Source organism: Gymnogyps californianus, chromosome Z (genome assembly GCF_018139145.2).
Source record: "Gymnogyps californianus isolate 813 chromosome Z, ASM1813914v2, whole genome shotgun sequence".
Classification (NCBI taxonomy): domain Eukaryota; kingdom Metazoa; phylum Chordata; class Aves; order Accipitriformes; family Cathartidae; genus Gymnogyps; species Gymnogyps californianus.
In genome coordinates this window covers 84,733,847-84,751,092 of record NC_059500.1, presented here as the reverse complement: position 1 = coordinate 84,751,092, position 17,246 = coordinate 84,733,847, and the positions used below count along the sequence as shown (strand labels likewise).

Sequence of the window (17,246 nt, the reverse complement as noted above, 5' to 3'; positions counted from 1 at the left end):
CCACCACCACCCCAGCAGCTCCTGCCACATACCTCTGACTCTCATCACCTCTCCGGCAGCTACCGCAATTCAACAGCCCAGCAAACGAGACGGGCAGCTGTCCACAAATTAGCGATTTGTACTGGTTCACAGAAGGTCCCAAGGTGCACAAGAGAAAGCAGGCCCTCCCTTTCAGCAGTGCAAATCCACTAACGTTCGTATCAGCTGCTCAAGCAGCCATCACCTCACACCAGCAGCCTCGACTCCCTCTGCTCAACAGAGGTGGTGCACACGCACTGCCCTGACGCTCAGCTCGTGCTAACGACTCACGGCACTAACGACTCTCAGCACTAACGACTCACAGGTGGCAGCGAGATGAACATCAGCTGAAGGTCCACATCACACCCAGCTGCGCCTGCCCCAGCCCCCCCAGCAGCAGGGAACCAGGGTAATGAGGGAGCCACAGCATACAGCCCAGCGCATTACACTGAACCCGTAAATCCAGATTTCAGTTCATTTTAATAAATTGGGCTAAAGGACCTCTTACAGGAGCGGCCAATTCAGCTTCATTTCCAGATGCCTGGGCTGTCTCCGTCACCGATGGCCTCAGCCTGGCCTCCTCCTTCCCACCACAAAACCTGACACTTCTCTTCCATGCCAGAACCTGTGGAGACTTTATCCTCCTCCACTTAGCACAGAGCCAGCATGCTGGGACCGCCTGGTCGCCTCCCCTCCACCAATTCCTCACCACGACTGGGAATTAGGCTTTTCTAACACCTTCAGACTTTGCCATTTGACAGTTGTGTGAGGACTGAAAAGCTTTAAAAACAGTTTTGAATTTAGTAGCATATCCAAGTGACACTCCGCGATCTTCTAGACACGCAATGTCAGTGAGATGCGAGATGACGATCTCCGTGACCCTACAAGGCCACACATCGACACCTTTGCAGGAGGTGCACCACACACCTCAGAGCTTCGAGGCTTTCTGACCAGCTGGGCAATGACAGCAGCTTTCCAGCGATCCCCACGTAAAACTGCCAAACGGATCCAGCTCTGCTTCGTGGACGACTGGGCGGCAGCACCCGGGGAACCCGTCCGCTCACCTCGCTCCAGAGCGGACCTAGTTCACCCAGCAAGACCCATCGCAACGCTGCTCACGTCTGGGAGGTAGTCTAGAACAGCCTGCAGCTTTTGTGGTTTTAGGGGCAGAAGTTGGCTATTACAGAGCCAGAAGATCTACTGGCCCTTTCTGACTTAAATTCTTAAGATCTATATTACATAAGTATGCATATAAATATGAAAAACTGGAAGGACAAAAAAGACATCCTGTAACTCATAGGTGTAGATATACCAGCCACAGGTACAACTGGGCCAGCAAATGGCTTCCTATACTGACTAAAAGCAAACACTATAGAGAGTAAGATATAAGCAAACACCTGGCAACATCAAAATGGTATTACCTCCTCGCTTCCAGGGACTTGAGGCTCAAGGACCTTTCAGAGACCGAATCTGTATCTCTGAATTCAGAACCAAGAAAGTGAGGCAATCTGTTTATAGTAGAAGGTCAGTCATTCATTTTCATTCAGGTTTTTTTTATTACTATTATTTCTTTTTGGACACAGCAGACTCAGGATCTGATGACTGCAAGACTATGGTTTCCATTACATGCTGGCTAGAATACCTTATCACTAGCTGGCCATAAGGAGGGGTGGCAAAAACTTGTAAAATCAGCCAAGAAGTTTTTTAAAAAATAAATGGTCATTTATTAAGTTTGTCCAAACAAACAGACAAAAAAGTTTGAGTGAAATGTCTCTGCTTCCATTTAGCAAAAGAAATGAAGCAAGATTTCATATAAACACACCAAAAGCTAGGAAGAAGAGAAGCCTGGCTGGTGTTCAGCACTAAAAAATAAAATACTGAGAATGTGAAGCAATGTCTCTATTGTAATTTCTCAATGATTAAAAGTTAAATACTTTTGTTGACTTATTTCAAAAGTTGATGACAGTTTACATAAGTTACTCCATGGCATGAAGGAGACCTGATATTCTCTCTCTCCTTAGAGGAACTGGATAAATAGATAGAGGAGGACTGCAAGCAGAGCACAAAACCAAAAAAATTCCTTTGGCTCTCCTCCCTCCAATGCATCCCAAAAACCTTCTTCCTTGCTGTTAGTTTATCTTCCAGATCACTTCATTCTTGGAAGATAAAATGCTTCTTCATCCTCCAAAGACCTTAAACACAACCACAACCCACCCCTTAGGCGCAGGGGAACAGAAGAGCAAAGCATGGTTTGAGCTGCAATGACCACCTTACGTGCACACGGACACCGGCCAAGGCTTACGGAGCAGCGAGCTCAAGACCTCACGTCCAGTCTCACCGGCAAGAAGCCAGAAGCGGAGTTTTTCGCCACCACACCACTTACCAGATAGACAGTTGATGAGGAAGTCATCCCAGGACACCTTCTACTGAGAGCTGCTCATCACTCTCATCTCTCCAAAATCCTGCCATGAACGCAGTGTGATCTTCTACATAAAGATGCTTAAAAAGAGTAAGACTTTGAACTGCTTTCAATTAAAAACAAACACAGAAAAGTACAGATTATATGAACATACTTCCATCCTCAGGCCAGGATTATTCAAAACTAGGAACTGCCAAAGGAGAGAGGACAGCGTGATTGTGCACCGTTCCAACCAATTCTGCTCTTCTCCAGCAGATAAAAGTGCATTAAAAAAGAAAACCTGTCTTGAGTTGGCATGACACCAATAAAACAACACTAATCCATGCAGTCAGGCACAAAAATAAGGTACTATAGCTTAACTGCAAAGCACAACTCATTCATGGAGTTATTTCTCACATCCTGCAGTGTTCTCAGAATTGTAGATATTTCTTTTGATTACAGGCAAGGTTCCTACTTCCTAGAAATCAGGATTCTGACAAATATCTACATCCTGCCAGTGCACAGGAATTAAGGTTAAAAGAATGGAGGAAGGAAAAAATGAACAATTACAAATATACACATTGAGTTTGTTGCCCAGTCAAGACATCATCTGGAAGACAGACGTTTCATAATACATTTCAAGAATCAAGTTTTTTGGATTTGTATTATCGGGGCTTCGGGTTGTTTTAGTGGGTTGGTGTTCTGTTTTTTTTTTTTTTAAACTATTTTAACTGCAGTTAGCTTCCAGGCCTGTGCAATTTAACCACATCTCTTATTTTAAAATGAATTACTAGTTAATTGCTGCTTCTTTGCAGAAAACAATCCCTTTCCTAAGGTTTTGTTTTTCTTCCTTCTTTATGGGAGGGGAGAGGAAAAGACGGAGGGAGCAGGGGAATGGAGAGCTCCAGCATTAGGAACTCGGCAGCTTGAGAACCCCATGCTGAAAAAAGCTGGCATGACAGCGAGTTAAGTACTTCTGAAAGCTACAGTTCTAGTCCCAGCTGAAAGTAAAACCCCTGGCAGGTTTTAATAATGAAATGGCAGCGAGCTGAGCTGAGCACACCAGCAGTAAAACCACATTCCTTTCTCCCGGTGCACAAGTCAGAGAAGTCACTCAACCTGCCACTGCATTCTTACCCAGCTTACCGAAAATAACAGAGTGTTTACAAGATTACACTTCATTTCTTTCTAGAAGGGGACAGAGCTGCCTAGTAGCATTTCTTTTACTGCTACAGTAAAACTCTCTTACTCAACATAATTAAAACAAACATTTAAGAGGAAGTAGCAGTGAAAGCAAAAGACGAAGAAATTTATGAAAGTTAGTGAGATTTTCTCTGTTCACCGACACCAAAATTTATAAAACTATAACAAAATCAAGCTACTTCTGCACACTGATACTGCATCTGTGACTTTTTATTGACTGAAGCTGTTAGATAATCCATCCCTCACTGCTATTAAAAGGCCTAGAGGTTTCCAGCTCGCTCAGAAAAGTCCCAGTTTATATGCCACAGAGTTTAATTAAGCAAGAGGTCTTGGCCCCATATAATCCTCCAGGACTAAGAGGCTGTCAATTTAGCCTGATTCAGCTGAAATCAGTTAGCTGCCAAACAGGCTGCATCTGCATCAGATCTTGCGACACAAGCACACAGCTGCTTCACGTAGCCCCCACGGCAGATGCCTTGTTTTGGCTTCATGCAGCATTACCCCAAGCATGACATGAATAAAGGTAATAGCATCGAGTCCCACAATCTCTGATGTGGCCTCTGGATCTCACAGCACCTGTGGAGATAATCCATCTTGCATAATGAGCTGTATTTGGTTTAGAAAGGATAAATATTACGACCCACTGAATCTCTCATTGTCTGAAGATGCAACTCCAACCTAGAAGCTGAAGTGGTGCACTCTTTCTTCGCATAACATCCTAAGATATTAAATTTTATTCCTTTCTGAAAGGTAAGCTCACTTGGCACTCATATCATGCCTGGTTATATTGTCAAAACAAAACACAAAAAAACCCATTAGAGATTCATTAAACATAACTCCCAGAGAAAGCTGTGCCCCTGAGATCGAGAAGACTGCTGTGGCAGCAGAAAGGTTTTGCTCTGCAGGTGTGGGGCTCACAGTCCATGTTTACTTCCCAGGAAAATGGTATCTGTGCAGCAACAGATGATAACCTTGAGTTCACATTTACCATTACACAGTGCCCTCCAACGGCCAGCCCATAACACGGATCCTGAAGGGACTAAACCCAACCAGATGCTTATCGTCCCTTCCCCAACAACAGTGTGTGGGCAGCAATGGCCGAACCACCCGCAGCACCATCCCTCACCTGCGCTCACAAGACACTAAAATAACCTACTCGCCTCACAAGAGAGCAGGGGTGGAGGAGGGACAGAGCCATCTCTGAATGGGCGTATATATAAAACTAAAATTTCTTCACTCCCTCAGACCCACATTTTAATACAAGCCACCTTAAATGTCTTTACATTAATTTTACATTAAAACTAGAATTTACTTAGTGTCAGTAACAGTGGCCAAAATACGCTGATAACTCATTAAAAGTAGGTTTAAAACGCAAGCTTTTATAAAAATCTATTGACCTACTGAGAACCACAGCCTATTAATTTTGTTATTATGCCACAACAAGTAGATATGCAAGCCCTTTCACTTATGAAATGCTTCCTTATCTGGACTTTTTAATCATCATTTAAAGTTTTACGTGCTATCCCTGGGAAGCCAATGCACTTAGAATCTATAAAACGAATTCCAATTTTTTTTTTCCCATTTAAAAAGTCAATAAAGGTTACTATTCTAAATTGCTTATTACTAAGACACTGTGTCACTGCTGTGACCAAGGGAGGCCGCTGCTCACACTCCGATGAAAAAGAGTTATGCTTTTACATAACCAAAGTATTCAGAGCAGGACAACAGACCTCTCTTTTTAAAGAGTCTGTGTTCACAGCCTTGTTCACGAAAGCTGCATCTTCTCAGGAACTCACGTTTTTTTCCCACATAAAAGCCTCCTGCTTCATGTAAGCCGCGGGCTGGGCTGGAGCTAGCGGAGCCGGACGATGCCCCGGAGGCAGGCAGGCTGGCCCCCTCGCGCCGCTCTGCCCGTTTTCCACCTTACAGCTGAGATCTGGCAGCGCTCGACAAGAAACCACGACTGCCTACGAGCTGCTTCTCCGGTACGTCACCGGCAGCGATGCCCCGTGCCCTGGCCATTCATCCAACGCTCTTCCAGTGCCACAACGCCCAGTCCTCGCTGCTCCCAGTCGAGCTGGGAACCAGTGCAACGAGGGGACACAGCTGAAGAGCCCCTTCGCAGATGCCAGTCCTGGCAGGGGCCCTGTGGAGACAGCCTGGGCTCACAAAACCTCTGGCCGTTACCTTAAATCTAATTACAACCATCTAGAACACAGACACTTCCCCCCAACAACTCACCATCAGGCTTATTTCAAAAACTTGTGGTTTGCTTGAAAGGCAAACTAGAGAAATCCAACACTGAACTACACTATGTCACTGCTTTGTCATTGAGGCAAGTGGGGGAGGAAAAATTGAAGCCTTTTTCCTCAGTAATAAACCCAGTTAATCAGTAAGCAGTGCGAGAACGTATTCCTTTTGAAGCCTTCGCAGCCCCATCTGATGGACAGCACCAAAGCATACACAGACCAACGCCATTAACATGACATTCAAGTACGGGGAAAGAGACACCCTCAAGGGAGATCATTCCAGAGCAACAAATCCATCGGGAACACGTAAACACACAACACAAAAGCCAACTTCCCACAGGCCTCATTTTGAAACAGTCTGCACAGAAAGAGACCGTTTATCCACTGTATTGCAGCCATATTCCTTGTCACCTCATGGCCCAAGCTGTACTTCACCATGACACCATTGAGGCAAACCTTGTTTTTATTCTTTACCCTGATGTTAGGTAACGTATAAATAAGCCTATGCTTTACAGAAATTCATCCCATCCGCAGGTACCATTTCCATCATACCTGAAGACTGGTTTTGCTCGTATTTACCAAAAGTGTGTCTTATTAAAAGCAGAGTGCCACAGAGGCTCCCGAGGTCTTGAAATCCTTCAGGATTCATTTCTCACACACAATGCTTTGCTCAGTACAGTACACAAGAACTAAGGTGAGAAGAAGAAGTTAAACTGCAGTGACTATATCCAGAACCATTTATTTTAAGGCATACGCAATTATATCTCATGCATCAAGACACTTTCATGAACATAAGCTCCTTTTTGACAATTTCTAATGCACGACAAAATGTCATCTCAGTAGGAAGCTTGTAATTTCAGTTTATTCAATCACAAGCCATGGAAGTTGAATAGAACTTGAAAAGAGAAGAATGCTGGAATTGGAGAGAGCAGTTTCACATATGAACCTCTTTTTTGCCTATATTTTAAAATATAAAAAGAAAAATACTCCTTCTTCAAGGATCTTTTTCTGAAGACACATTATTTATTCAACCAAATGAGATACAAGAAGCTGCAAGTTTTTGTTCCACCCAAGCACACTGAGAAAGGGGAAGGGAATACTTGTGGAAACTTCCATTTTGTTTGGGCCACATTCAATTCAAAGACTCTCAAGAAACCCAAACTGAAATGAATGAGAGGTGTACTTCTCTAAGGGACACACTCTTTCCTTTCTTCTCGGGGGGGGGGGGGGGGGGGGGGGGGGGGGGGGGGGGGGGGGGGGGGGGGGGGGGGGGGGGGGGGGGGGGGGGAGAAGACGACTAAAAAGTAAATTAAGTTTATGAGATTAATCCAGTAATTCCTAAAAATCAACGGTCCTGATGCATTCAATGGTTCAGGAACTCCCTAAACAAACAAACACTAGAAGCTGGGGGAAATCGCTCACGTCACTTGGGCCGGTGCTTCTGGTTTCGCTCCCTTTCCCTCCGCTCCCCAGGCCAGCGCTGAAGACCTGTCGCTGTTAACAGCGGGAGCGTTTAACAAACAGCAGTCTCACAAACCAAGCGTGTGCAATGGATGCACAGCTTCGGTTAGGAGGAGGAGGAGTGCTCTACGCAGGAACAAAAACATTTTCAGCTACTAAGGGGTGTACGTTGTTAAATATACTGGCATTTAAAGATTGCATGAGAGCACCAAAGCTTCCGGTAGCCTGTGTAAATATTATTTCACAGAACTGCAGACTGGTTGAGGTTGGCAGGGACCTCTGGAGGTCATCTGGCCTGCCCCCCGGCTCGAGCTAAAGCCGGCTGCCCAGGACATGTCCGGATGGCTTCTGAACAGCTCCAAGGATGAAGACTCCACCACCTCCCTGTGCAACCTGTGCCAGTGCTAAAGTCACCCTCACAGTGAAAAATTCGTAGGAAGCCAATTTGATTTACAGCTAATTTTAACTAACAGATTAATCTAAAAATGTTTATAGTTCATATTTACAAAGAGGCAGGCTTATGAAAACAACATTTGAAGAAAAACGCAGTCTGACAGTGGCTAAACGCAATGGTTGGCTTGTCATCTGTGACTCAGTAAGTCCCTAAACTACTGAGTGTCTTAACGCCTATCAGAGTATTTGAACAAAATAAGAACAGATGTCCATATTGAAGGTATCCACTGAGAATTATAGCTATTTACAGAGATTAATGTAGGCACAAACTCTGCAAAATTTAAGACATGGAGTAGGCCTACTGACAGATACATCTACTGTGCAAGTACAAGTTAAGCCTATGCTTAATTATTTGTAAGAAATATTGCTATTTTTATGGGAAGCCACTAAGCAAGTCTAGCTTACATTTAAATAACTACTTTTTCCAATCCACAAGTGTGCTAGGACAGGTAGTCCTACATAAGGCCTACTTAAAACCCTACATAAAACAGTATATAACTGCAACCACTATTTCAAACTGAGGTAGGAACAAAGAAAAATGAATAGCCCAAATATGCCCGCATACACGATTTGGCCTCTCAAGACTAGCAAAGAGAAAGTCCAAGCCAATGCTAATGGGAAGGCATTATCCACAAAAGCCAGTGTGCAATGAAACTGTAAACACACCTGCCTTTCTCAACCACTCTTTAGATTTACCTTTAATGGAGCCTACTTACAGCCGCCTTCCCGAGGGAGATTTTCCTCCTTCAGTGGTTTCCTTTGCCCATACGTTTACCACAGACTCGACAACGGTTTAGGCTGTTGGCGTATTGAAACTACAGCCCATCGGGCTGTGTGATACCGCCTGCGTTCTTCTCCATGCCCCTCCTCACCCTGTTCCCTTTTTCCTCTTTCTTCCACCCTATTTCCATTTGCGGTCTCCTGTCGTATTTTCAGATGATCACTGCTCTGTTCTGCGAAGCGTCCAGCACCGTCACGATCTACAGCGATGCAGAAAACAAAGAACCGGTCCATTGTTCCTCACAGGTAGGGTGGCTGCAGTCATCACTGCATCCATGACGCGGGACCGCCGTGGGTCATCGCGGAGAGTCCAAAGGCTTGCTTTTCCAAGTTGTTCTTTTTCAAACAGCTTGGTTTTACCTCGGGAGGTGAGCGACAGACGCCTCTTCTTACCTGGACTGCCATGCCCACCCTTCAGCAGGCCAGGTCCCCAGTATCAGCAGGGGACGTGAGCACCGCTACAGCAACTGCCCTTGCTCTCGCGAGAGCCCTTCCACCTCGGAGCCAAGGTGGAGAGCGGGGTGCTGAGCAGCACAGCCAGCAGCTGCACTTCTCCATCCAGTGGATTTCTCCGCGTATTCATTTCTCGTTAACATTCTGTGCAAGTACCAGCATATGTCGAGGAAGGAGGCAGGGACAAAAGATACCGGCGAATACACAACAAAAAAAGGCAGCAGCCAGACTCCAGCATTGTGTTCTCAGCCACCTATTTGGGATGCAGCAGGATGGCTCACAGGTTTACCCTTTTCCTCGCAGATCACACTTGCTAATATACTCAAATCCATGAAAGCACGTAACCGCCACCAACCAAGTGTTTTGGGGTGCCCGCGTTGGGACAGCAAGCCCCGCTGGCCTAGCCGTTCCTCCAGCCCGTACAGGCCCTCCAGCGCTCTGGGAGCAGGCAGGAGCACCGCAGCGGGCCCGCGTTACCTGGAGGGTCGGGCGACACAGAAGCGTTCCTGCACAGGGGAGCCGGCCGGAGCGAGCTGCTCGGGGGAGTCCTGCAGCCTCGGCTGCTGTCAGCTCGCCTTGTCCTCGCATGAAGGCTTACGAAAACAACCCAGGGAAGAAAAGATTCTCCTCCGATTCTGTGCTTGCTATGTTAAGCGCCCAAGGCTCTTGCAATGTGCCCTCTTCTCCCCGACCTTCACACACATACAGAGCATTTTAAATCAGAGTGCGCTTGTAGCTTTATAAATCAACAAAAGCAGAACTAACCACCCCCCCTTTATAAAAACACCCACTCCGGCCAAAGAACCTCCTTTCCAATCAGAATTTAACGGTACAGTCATCCAGATTTGGTGCTGTTCAAATATAATAGGTAATAAAATTGCCTGGCAGCTTCTACAGTCAGAAGATTTTTTTTATGCCACTTACTTCTATACCACAAAGAGACTGACAAATAGCCCTTCATGTTTAGTCCCATAAAACCAGACGTAATATTGTTATGATTATTATTATTGACTCCTGTAAAAATACAGCCCAGACAAGCAATATGCCCGATACTAACAGTTGATATACTGAAATCACAGAATAGTGACATAGCTTGTCCCTTTTCTGATGCTTTATTACACTGCCTACTGAGAAAAAGGAGTACCTCACCAAGGCAATGAAACAAAAAGGGCATTAACTACAATTTTTAACATTCACGTAAGATGAAGTGGACTGTTCTGCTCGCACATATTTAACCGGTTAGCACTGCATATGGTTCTGCAGAAGGCATCAGTTGATAAAGCCAGAACACGGCGACTAGTTATCACGCGTCCTACCCAGCTTATCGAGCTCCATCTGCATTAGGCACCAGGCTGTGTTTGACACCAGCTCCCCGGCACAGCACGGGGTGGGGGGGACCAGCGGGTCGGCCAAGGCAGCTCCTTCTCTTCAAGCACAGCGGCCCCGCCTGCCCCCGGCCGTTTCCCGGGGATGCCGGCAGCGCTGCGCGACCAGCGCCGGGCAGAGCCTGCTCACCGGGCCAGGCGGCGAGGCGGCGGCTGCCTCCCACCTACGGCATCTCCATCGCCAGCCCCGGCTCTTTGTTCGCCGCCAGCCCCCGTCCGAGCCGCCCCGCGCACGCTGGGGCGAGAGGCGGCGGTGGGGGATCCGGCCACGGGAACCGGGCACGGCCCGGGAAACGCTCCGCGGCGGGGACCGCACACCGGCCGCCGGGACCCCTCCGGAGCCCGCTCCCTGACCCCGCCGCACAGCGCCCAGGCCCGCCCGGGCAGCCAGGCCGCGGACACGGGGCGGCCGGAGAGGGGGGGGGGGGGGTGTTCCAGCCGCCCCCCGCAGCGGAGGCGCCGCCCGGCCCCTTGCAGCCGGCGGCCGCGGGGCTGCGGGCCGGGTGGCCGGCCGAGCGGACACACCTGCCGGGGCCGCGGGCGGGCCGGCGGCGGCTACCAGCACCCACCGGGACAGGACGCCCCGCTCGGCCCGCCGCCACGTCTCCCCGGCCGCCCGCCCGCGGCTGCTGCCGGGCGGGGGCGCGGAGCCCCGCGGGGCGTGGCGGGCTCGCCGGGCGCCCTCCCGGACCGACCCTCGACCTTCGCCCGGCCGGCGGGGGCTGTCCGCCCGCCGGGGCCAGCTCCCCGCAGCCGCCCCCTCCGCGGCTAATGGCAACGGGGCGGCCGGGCGAAGGGCGCCTGTCACCCCGCGGCGGGCGGGGCTCCCCGCACCCCGGCACACTCGGGCACGGGCGCGCACACGTGCGCGGGCACACACGCGGGCACGGGCACACACGCGCACCCCCACGGAGACCACCCGCGGGGGGTTCCCGAGCCGCCCCCGGCCCCGACCCACCTCGTCCTCCGAGAGCCCGTAGACCGGCTCCACCGCCGCGGTCGCCATGGAGCCGCTGCAAGGGGCGTCCCGCTCGGCGCCGCTCCCGCCCGGGGGCTTCACGGTGGGCTCCGCCGGCCCGGCCCAGGTGAGCCGCCCGCCGCCGCCGCTCCTCCTCGCCCGCGGGCGGCGGAAGGCGGCCGCCGGGAGCCGAGCGCCAGCGGGAAGGGTCCGGGGGCGGTGCTGCCCGGGGCCGCCACTCGGGGGCGGCGCTGGGGCCCGCCCGCGCTGCCGCCGCCGCCGGCTGAGGCTCACCGCGGCCGCAGGAACGCGCCCTCCCCGCGGCGGGGAGCCCCGGCGGCGGCGGCCCAGTGGGGCGGGGAGAGGGCGGGGAGAGGGCCGGGCGCGCCCAATGGCGGGGGCGGGAAGCCCCGCCGGGCCGGGCTGATTCGCTGCCGCCCTGCCCCCGCCGGCCGCCGCGCGGGAGGGGGAGGAAGGGAAGGGCGAGGAGCGGCACAAAGCGCGGGGGGCGGCGCGCCCCGCCCCGCCCCGCCCCCGCGCGGGCAGCCACGGCGGGGAGCGGGCGCGCGGAGCGGGCTCCCCCCGGCGGGCGGGAACGGTGCCGCCGCCGCCGCCGGGCCTGTGAGGCGGGACTGCGCCCCTCCCGCGGCCCCTGGAGCGCGGGCGGTGCTGAGGGGAGGGGGCTGCGGCGGCGGCGGGAGAGGCGCTGCCCCGGGAGCGGCGGCGGAGCTGCGGCTGCGCGGGGTGGGGTCCCCGGGCGACCGTACCCTGAGGGAGGTCCGCGCCTCGGCGCCGCGGGGAATGGCGCGGAGGGGCCGTTGCTCGGCCTCGGCGGGCGTCGCCGGAGTTGGCGTAGCTTCCCCCTGTCGGTGTGCAGCTGCCCGCGCCCGGGCGCGGCGGGAGCCCGAGGAGGGGCCGGGCTGTGCCTCTCGCAGCGCTGTGGGGAGGAGGCAGCTCCGCGCTCGCTGCGCCCCCGGGGCCGGGCGCCCTACTCCATGCTGCCGTTACCGGGGAGCGGGCATCTCACGTCCGTTTGTGTCACTGCTTGGAAGCGAGTCCTCCCGCTGGTTAGGGGGGGGGAAAAAACCGAGGGGAAGTTTTGTAACGAAAAAGTAAATAACCCAAGCGAAAGCGTTCTGGGAAGCGGCCGTTTTCCCGCTTCCCAGGCCCCTCACCGCTGGGGCGCAGCCCCCCGCGCTCGGCGGGTCTCCGTTCCGCCTCAGGCGCTGTAACCGGCACACCCAACAACCGAGAGCGGCTTTAAAGAGGTGAAGGTCCTCGGAAAAGAAAGGGGGTCGAGCAAAACTGGCGCTTCAGCAGCTTCTGCCGTTCGCCATCACCCCGCCGGGCACACCGGGTCGCGCCGGCGGTGTCGCAACCCCGTCCCCCAGGGCCGAGCCGGCGGGGCCGCCTTCCCGCCGCTCCAGTGAGGGACCCCGGGGCGGCGGCGGCGGCGGGGGCCGGTGCCAGGCCGTGCGGGCAGCGCTCGCAGTCACAGGTCTGGGGTTTGGTTTGGTTTGGTTTGGTTTTTTAAGATAAACGCCAGCCACCACGGGATCAGCAAGAGAAGAACAAAAGCTGCCCGCAGATCTCTCCAGCAGCAACGATTATTCACCCTAGCTTTTTCATCGCTTCTTAGCGTCGTGTCTTTTTAAGGAGGCGGAATATTCTGCGCATTTGGAGCGAGGTTACTTCGGGGCAAAATCAAGTCACACTTCAGTGCTAAATTATTATTTGATTCCTGCTCCTTCCTTAATTGGCTCTCGTCCCCTCCCTCGCCATGCCCCACCCGATGCTAATCTCTCATTTATTATCTGTTATCTTTTGGCAAAATGATAGGACTTAAGTAGAGGCTAATCGGCTATAGTTTACGTGAAAGCTGTTCTCAGACCCATTTATGCTTTTACAGGGCAACAATTGATTTCTACTACGTTTAAGTATGCAGTGCATTAATAAAGCCATGGGAGCCAATGACACAGGAAAAATCTTCTGTCACCACACCCCAAAACAAGGCTGTCCTTGACCCTTCAGACGAGGTGCGCAGCAGCCCTCGCTGGCTTTAGCTTCACCGGCCTGGAGCAGGGCTGAACTCGGCGGGGCTCGGTGTGCGGTCTGGAAACCAGCGGCAGTTTGCGTGAGGCCTTCAGGCCCAGAGCTGTGGCAGCACAGAAGCTCGGCTCGGCTCCCGTCCAGCAAACTCCAGCGAAGCACTGGGGACATCCAGTAGGAGGAATATGGCAAATAACCGGGGGACAGTAGCCCCTGAAACTGGCCTGTCATGAACAGAAAACCATCATGATGGCCCGGTAACTATTTTCCCCTTACTGTGTTTTTAGAGCAAAGGGTAAATTGGCCACTGACAAAAAACCATCACTAGAGGAGCTTTCAACTAACTGCTTGACAGACATACCAACCTCTGTATGTTCAGATACCATCTTACACCTGTTTTCGGCTCCACAGAGCCGAGGGGAAAGGGAAATGGGAGATCCCTTTTTCTGGAGAGATTCCACAAGCAGTCCTTAAGCCAGCAAGTTCTTTTCCAGCCTTCACAAAAGCTCTTCCTGGGGAAGGAAGGATTTGACCTCTGCCCCGACAACAGTGCACAAGAGCTAACATGGCAAGCTGTTAAACTACAGCTTATGAAGGCATTAGCCTTTGTACTCACATGAACGTCTCCTGGTCATAAACGACATACGATGTAGTTAATAACTGGCACGTCTAGGCAGGGTCTTCCCCAGCACCATACTCTGAATCTGCTGCTGTTTCCCCTGCCGCGGAGGACCTGTCAAGGCGTCCCCTCGAATGGTCAGGTCCGAAGGAGCACCTGGGCACCAGGCGCACTCAGCCGTTCTCATGTCAAGATAAATTCAGTTTTATTACTCTTTCTCCCCAGCTCAGCAGGTCATTCTCAAATCTGGATCTAGCTTTTTTCCCATGCTTTTCAGTCACCTACTTGGATGCCTTAACAGAAGCAGCTCCACCACCTCTCATCCCCTGGATGCCACGGAAAGTCGGGATTCTCCAATCATTCCCTCCCCAAGGGTCTTTCTCTTCAGTTACCTCTGTCTTGCTTTAACTCCTCGTATTACAGCTTTGGAGCTCTGAGCAGGAGCACGAGTCACTTCAGCCTTTTTCTCAAAAGGCCGCTTCTTCAATAGTCTTCTGTGCCAGTCTGCCATGATAGAAGCCCTGCCTCATCACCGGGGATCTGACCACAAGGCAGAGGTAAACTGAGTCCACAACATCTGAAGGGCTAGCTCGGGGAAATTAGGTGATACTTGGCTATCTCAAACTGTATGATTTCAGGAGTCCTTAGAATATTTTTTTCTGTAGTCAGTTTCATAAACTCATCTCAGTTCTTTGCACGCCTGTATCTTCATGTCAGCAGCCGAGACCATTAGCTGGAAACTATTAGGAACCTGGCATGGACTATCATGAACATTTACATTTCTGAAGGAATGAAAAGGAAATAGGTGAATGTAATTCAACGACTGTAACTGGACTGTAATCCAAACACTGTAAAGCTGGTGATAGATGGAAACCTCTGAATCTGGATCCTTTCTGCAACACGTGATCACAAAGGGTGAGCTCTAGACGTGTGCGCTGCCAGGCCACCTATGGGCCTCTGAAACCACAGCAATGGTTTTTTACTTCCACGCTAAGCATCTACGCTGTTGGTTTTGTAAAGTCAGATAGCACTCCCATCAACAGGTTCTCCCCAAGGGAAAAATATGTATGTACATAAGCTGAATGAAAGGATCTCTTATGACAGAGCAGAAAATTAGTACTCTCTGCCACTAACACATCAACCCTATTGGATTGTAAAGCTTTAGTATCAAATCCATGATGGAGATTACTTGTTTATTTGCTCGTGAATATGACATGCATAATTCCTCTTCAGAATTGTATTTAGAATAACAGATGGCCCCGGAGAGATGTAATTCATTTGAGAATGCTGACATCAAAAATCTCTAGGTGCAGCTCAGATGATTTATAACTGGCCTCTTTATATAACAAAGGCCCATTAATTATTTAAAATTTTCAGAGAAAAAATAGATTAAATATATATTATGGATGGCAATTCTCAATTAAAGATTAAGCTTCATACAACTGCGTAAGACGGGATGCGGTCGGGAGTGATGAGGATGCAGCACTCGCTGGTAGGTATATATTGAAGGGTATAAAGGGAGGAGTTCCTGTACCAGAACAGGCATCTTGCCTCAGATAGCAACGTGAGACTGATGATTCTTTTGAACCTTCAGCAGTGGCCCCAACCAAATGTGCAGCACTGTGCCAAAAAGGCGGAGAGGGGGTTCCTGCCCGAGTCCAGCTGGTGATGAGCTTACGGCCTGGGGCTGACGGGCGATATCCCTCGTAATTCCTTTAACCTCCTCAGCGTAACAGCAGACGCTACTCCTATTCATATAAATACCTAAGCCTTTTCTAAATCTCTCTGACCGCTTCCTCAGCAATACCTTCCGGCAGCAATGTATCCTGGGCTGACTATACAGATTAATAAAAAAATTTCATCCCTTCAATGTATGCATGCGCTTGCCGCCCGTTCTTTTGCTCATACTAAACAGCCGAATAATTCCAATGCATACTTCTCCGCAGAAAAAAGGAAAATATGTATTTATGTGCTTTCCTGCATGGACCCACAGTCCATTGGCTTTTAGTTCTCTCATATGGCAAATAAAAGTCATAGAAATACCTGAGCATGTGCCCATTTTTAGCCTCCAATTAGTTCTCTTTGGAGGAGATTTGCTCAGGAAATTGTTATTGTTAATGTGTCTTTTTTCCCCTTGGTATTACAGTGTAATTGCTCAAACATCCTGCAAGTACAACAGGGATTTTTTTTCTGCTTCTCAATGCCAAGTGATAGACTATATTTCACAAAAAAATGTCTTTTAGTGGGAAGGATCAGAACTATCAGCTTCTGGACTAGCTTGAATTAGCGGGGTACTTTATTGCAATCCAGCAGTCCACTGTTGGATGATAGACAGGGTCTGCTGAGCAGGCAAAAAACGTAAATAGCATTTTATGTTTTTATCAGGTAGCAATGTTTATCACAGGAAAATTAAGGTAACAATAAGCTGGTAAACAGGAAAACTTCCCACTTTGGGTTCAATATATTCTTAAAACCCTACTCACGGCGCTCGCTCTATCCCAATGTACTAGACCTCTTCCAAATCTCAAGCAGATATTTTAAATCTCTTCCTCAGAATGAGTGTGAAAGATTAAGAGGAATGAGATCAGAAATGAAGTGCTCATTTACCAAGGAACACACTTGCTCCCTGTCGCTTTCAATTACTTTTTTCTGTATACTCTGAACATAAGTTTTGTAATATACTTTTCTCTTTTTCTGCATTGCACCATCAACATTCGTTTATATCAGATATATATTTTTGTTTCATTTTTAGCTCAGATAGATTGAAATACAATACTGTGCTCCAACTTTTGCACTAATATTGGTCTTATGCCTTCCTAGGTAATTTTTCTATTTTTCCCACAATGAATCGATGATACTTGATATCACAGCCTATGAGCTATGAACTCCTCCAGTGTGAGAAAGCTTACAGCCCCGTTGCGCTTGAAGTGAATTATTTATGGGAGGTTCATGACATATTCTGCGATTTTCAAATAGTTGTATCAGATTTAATGAAGTAAGCAGATTTTACTTTTCAATCACTTCAGCTCTGCGTTTTGCTGCTGCTTGCTTCTAAAGTTCCATTTTTACGGACACAAGGACCAAATTCATCTGACCTAGTCACTCTGGGATCCTTTTATCCCCAACAGAGAGAATCAGGAGCTTTTGAAGTGCAATTCATCTCATCATCCTGAAGCAGACATCTGAAAAAAGTCAAATGAATGTTACTGTGAAAGTGCCT

At 49.9% G+C, this 17,246-nt stretch overlaps 1 protein-coding gene across 1 annotated transcript in view; it reads right to left on the bottom strand.

Moving 5' to 3' along the window:
• Window positions 1–11,412, bottom strand: part of NEDD4L (NEDD4 like E3 ubiquitin protein ligase) — a 223,099-nt gene extending 211,687 nt beyond the window's left edge. Inside the window, exon 1 of the mRNA XM_050912459.1 lies at window positions 11,359–11,412. Within this exon, the coding sequence (XP_050768416.1) occupies window positions 11,359–11,406 (48 nt within the window). The 5' untranslated portion in view covers window positions 11,407–11,412. The remainder of the gene's footprint in view (window positions 1–11,358) is intronic.
• Between the last annotated feature and the right edge of the window lie 5,834 nt (window positions 11,413–17,246).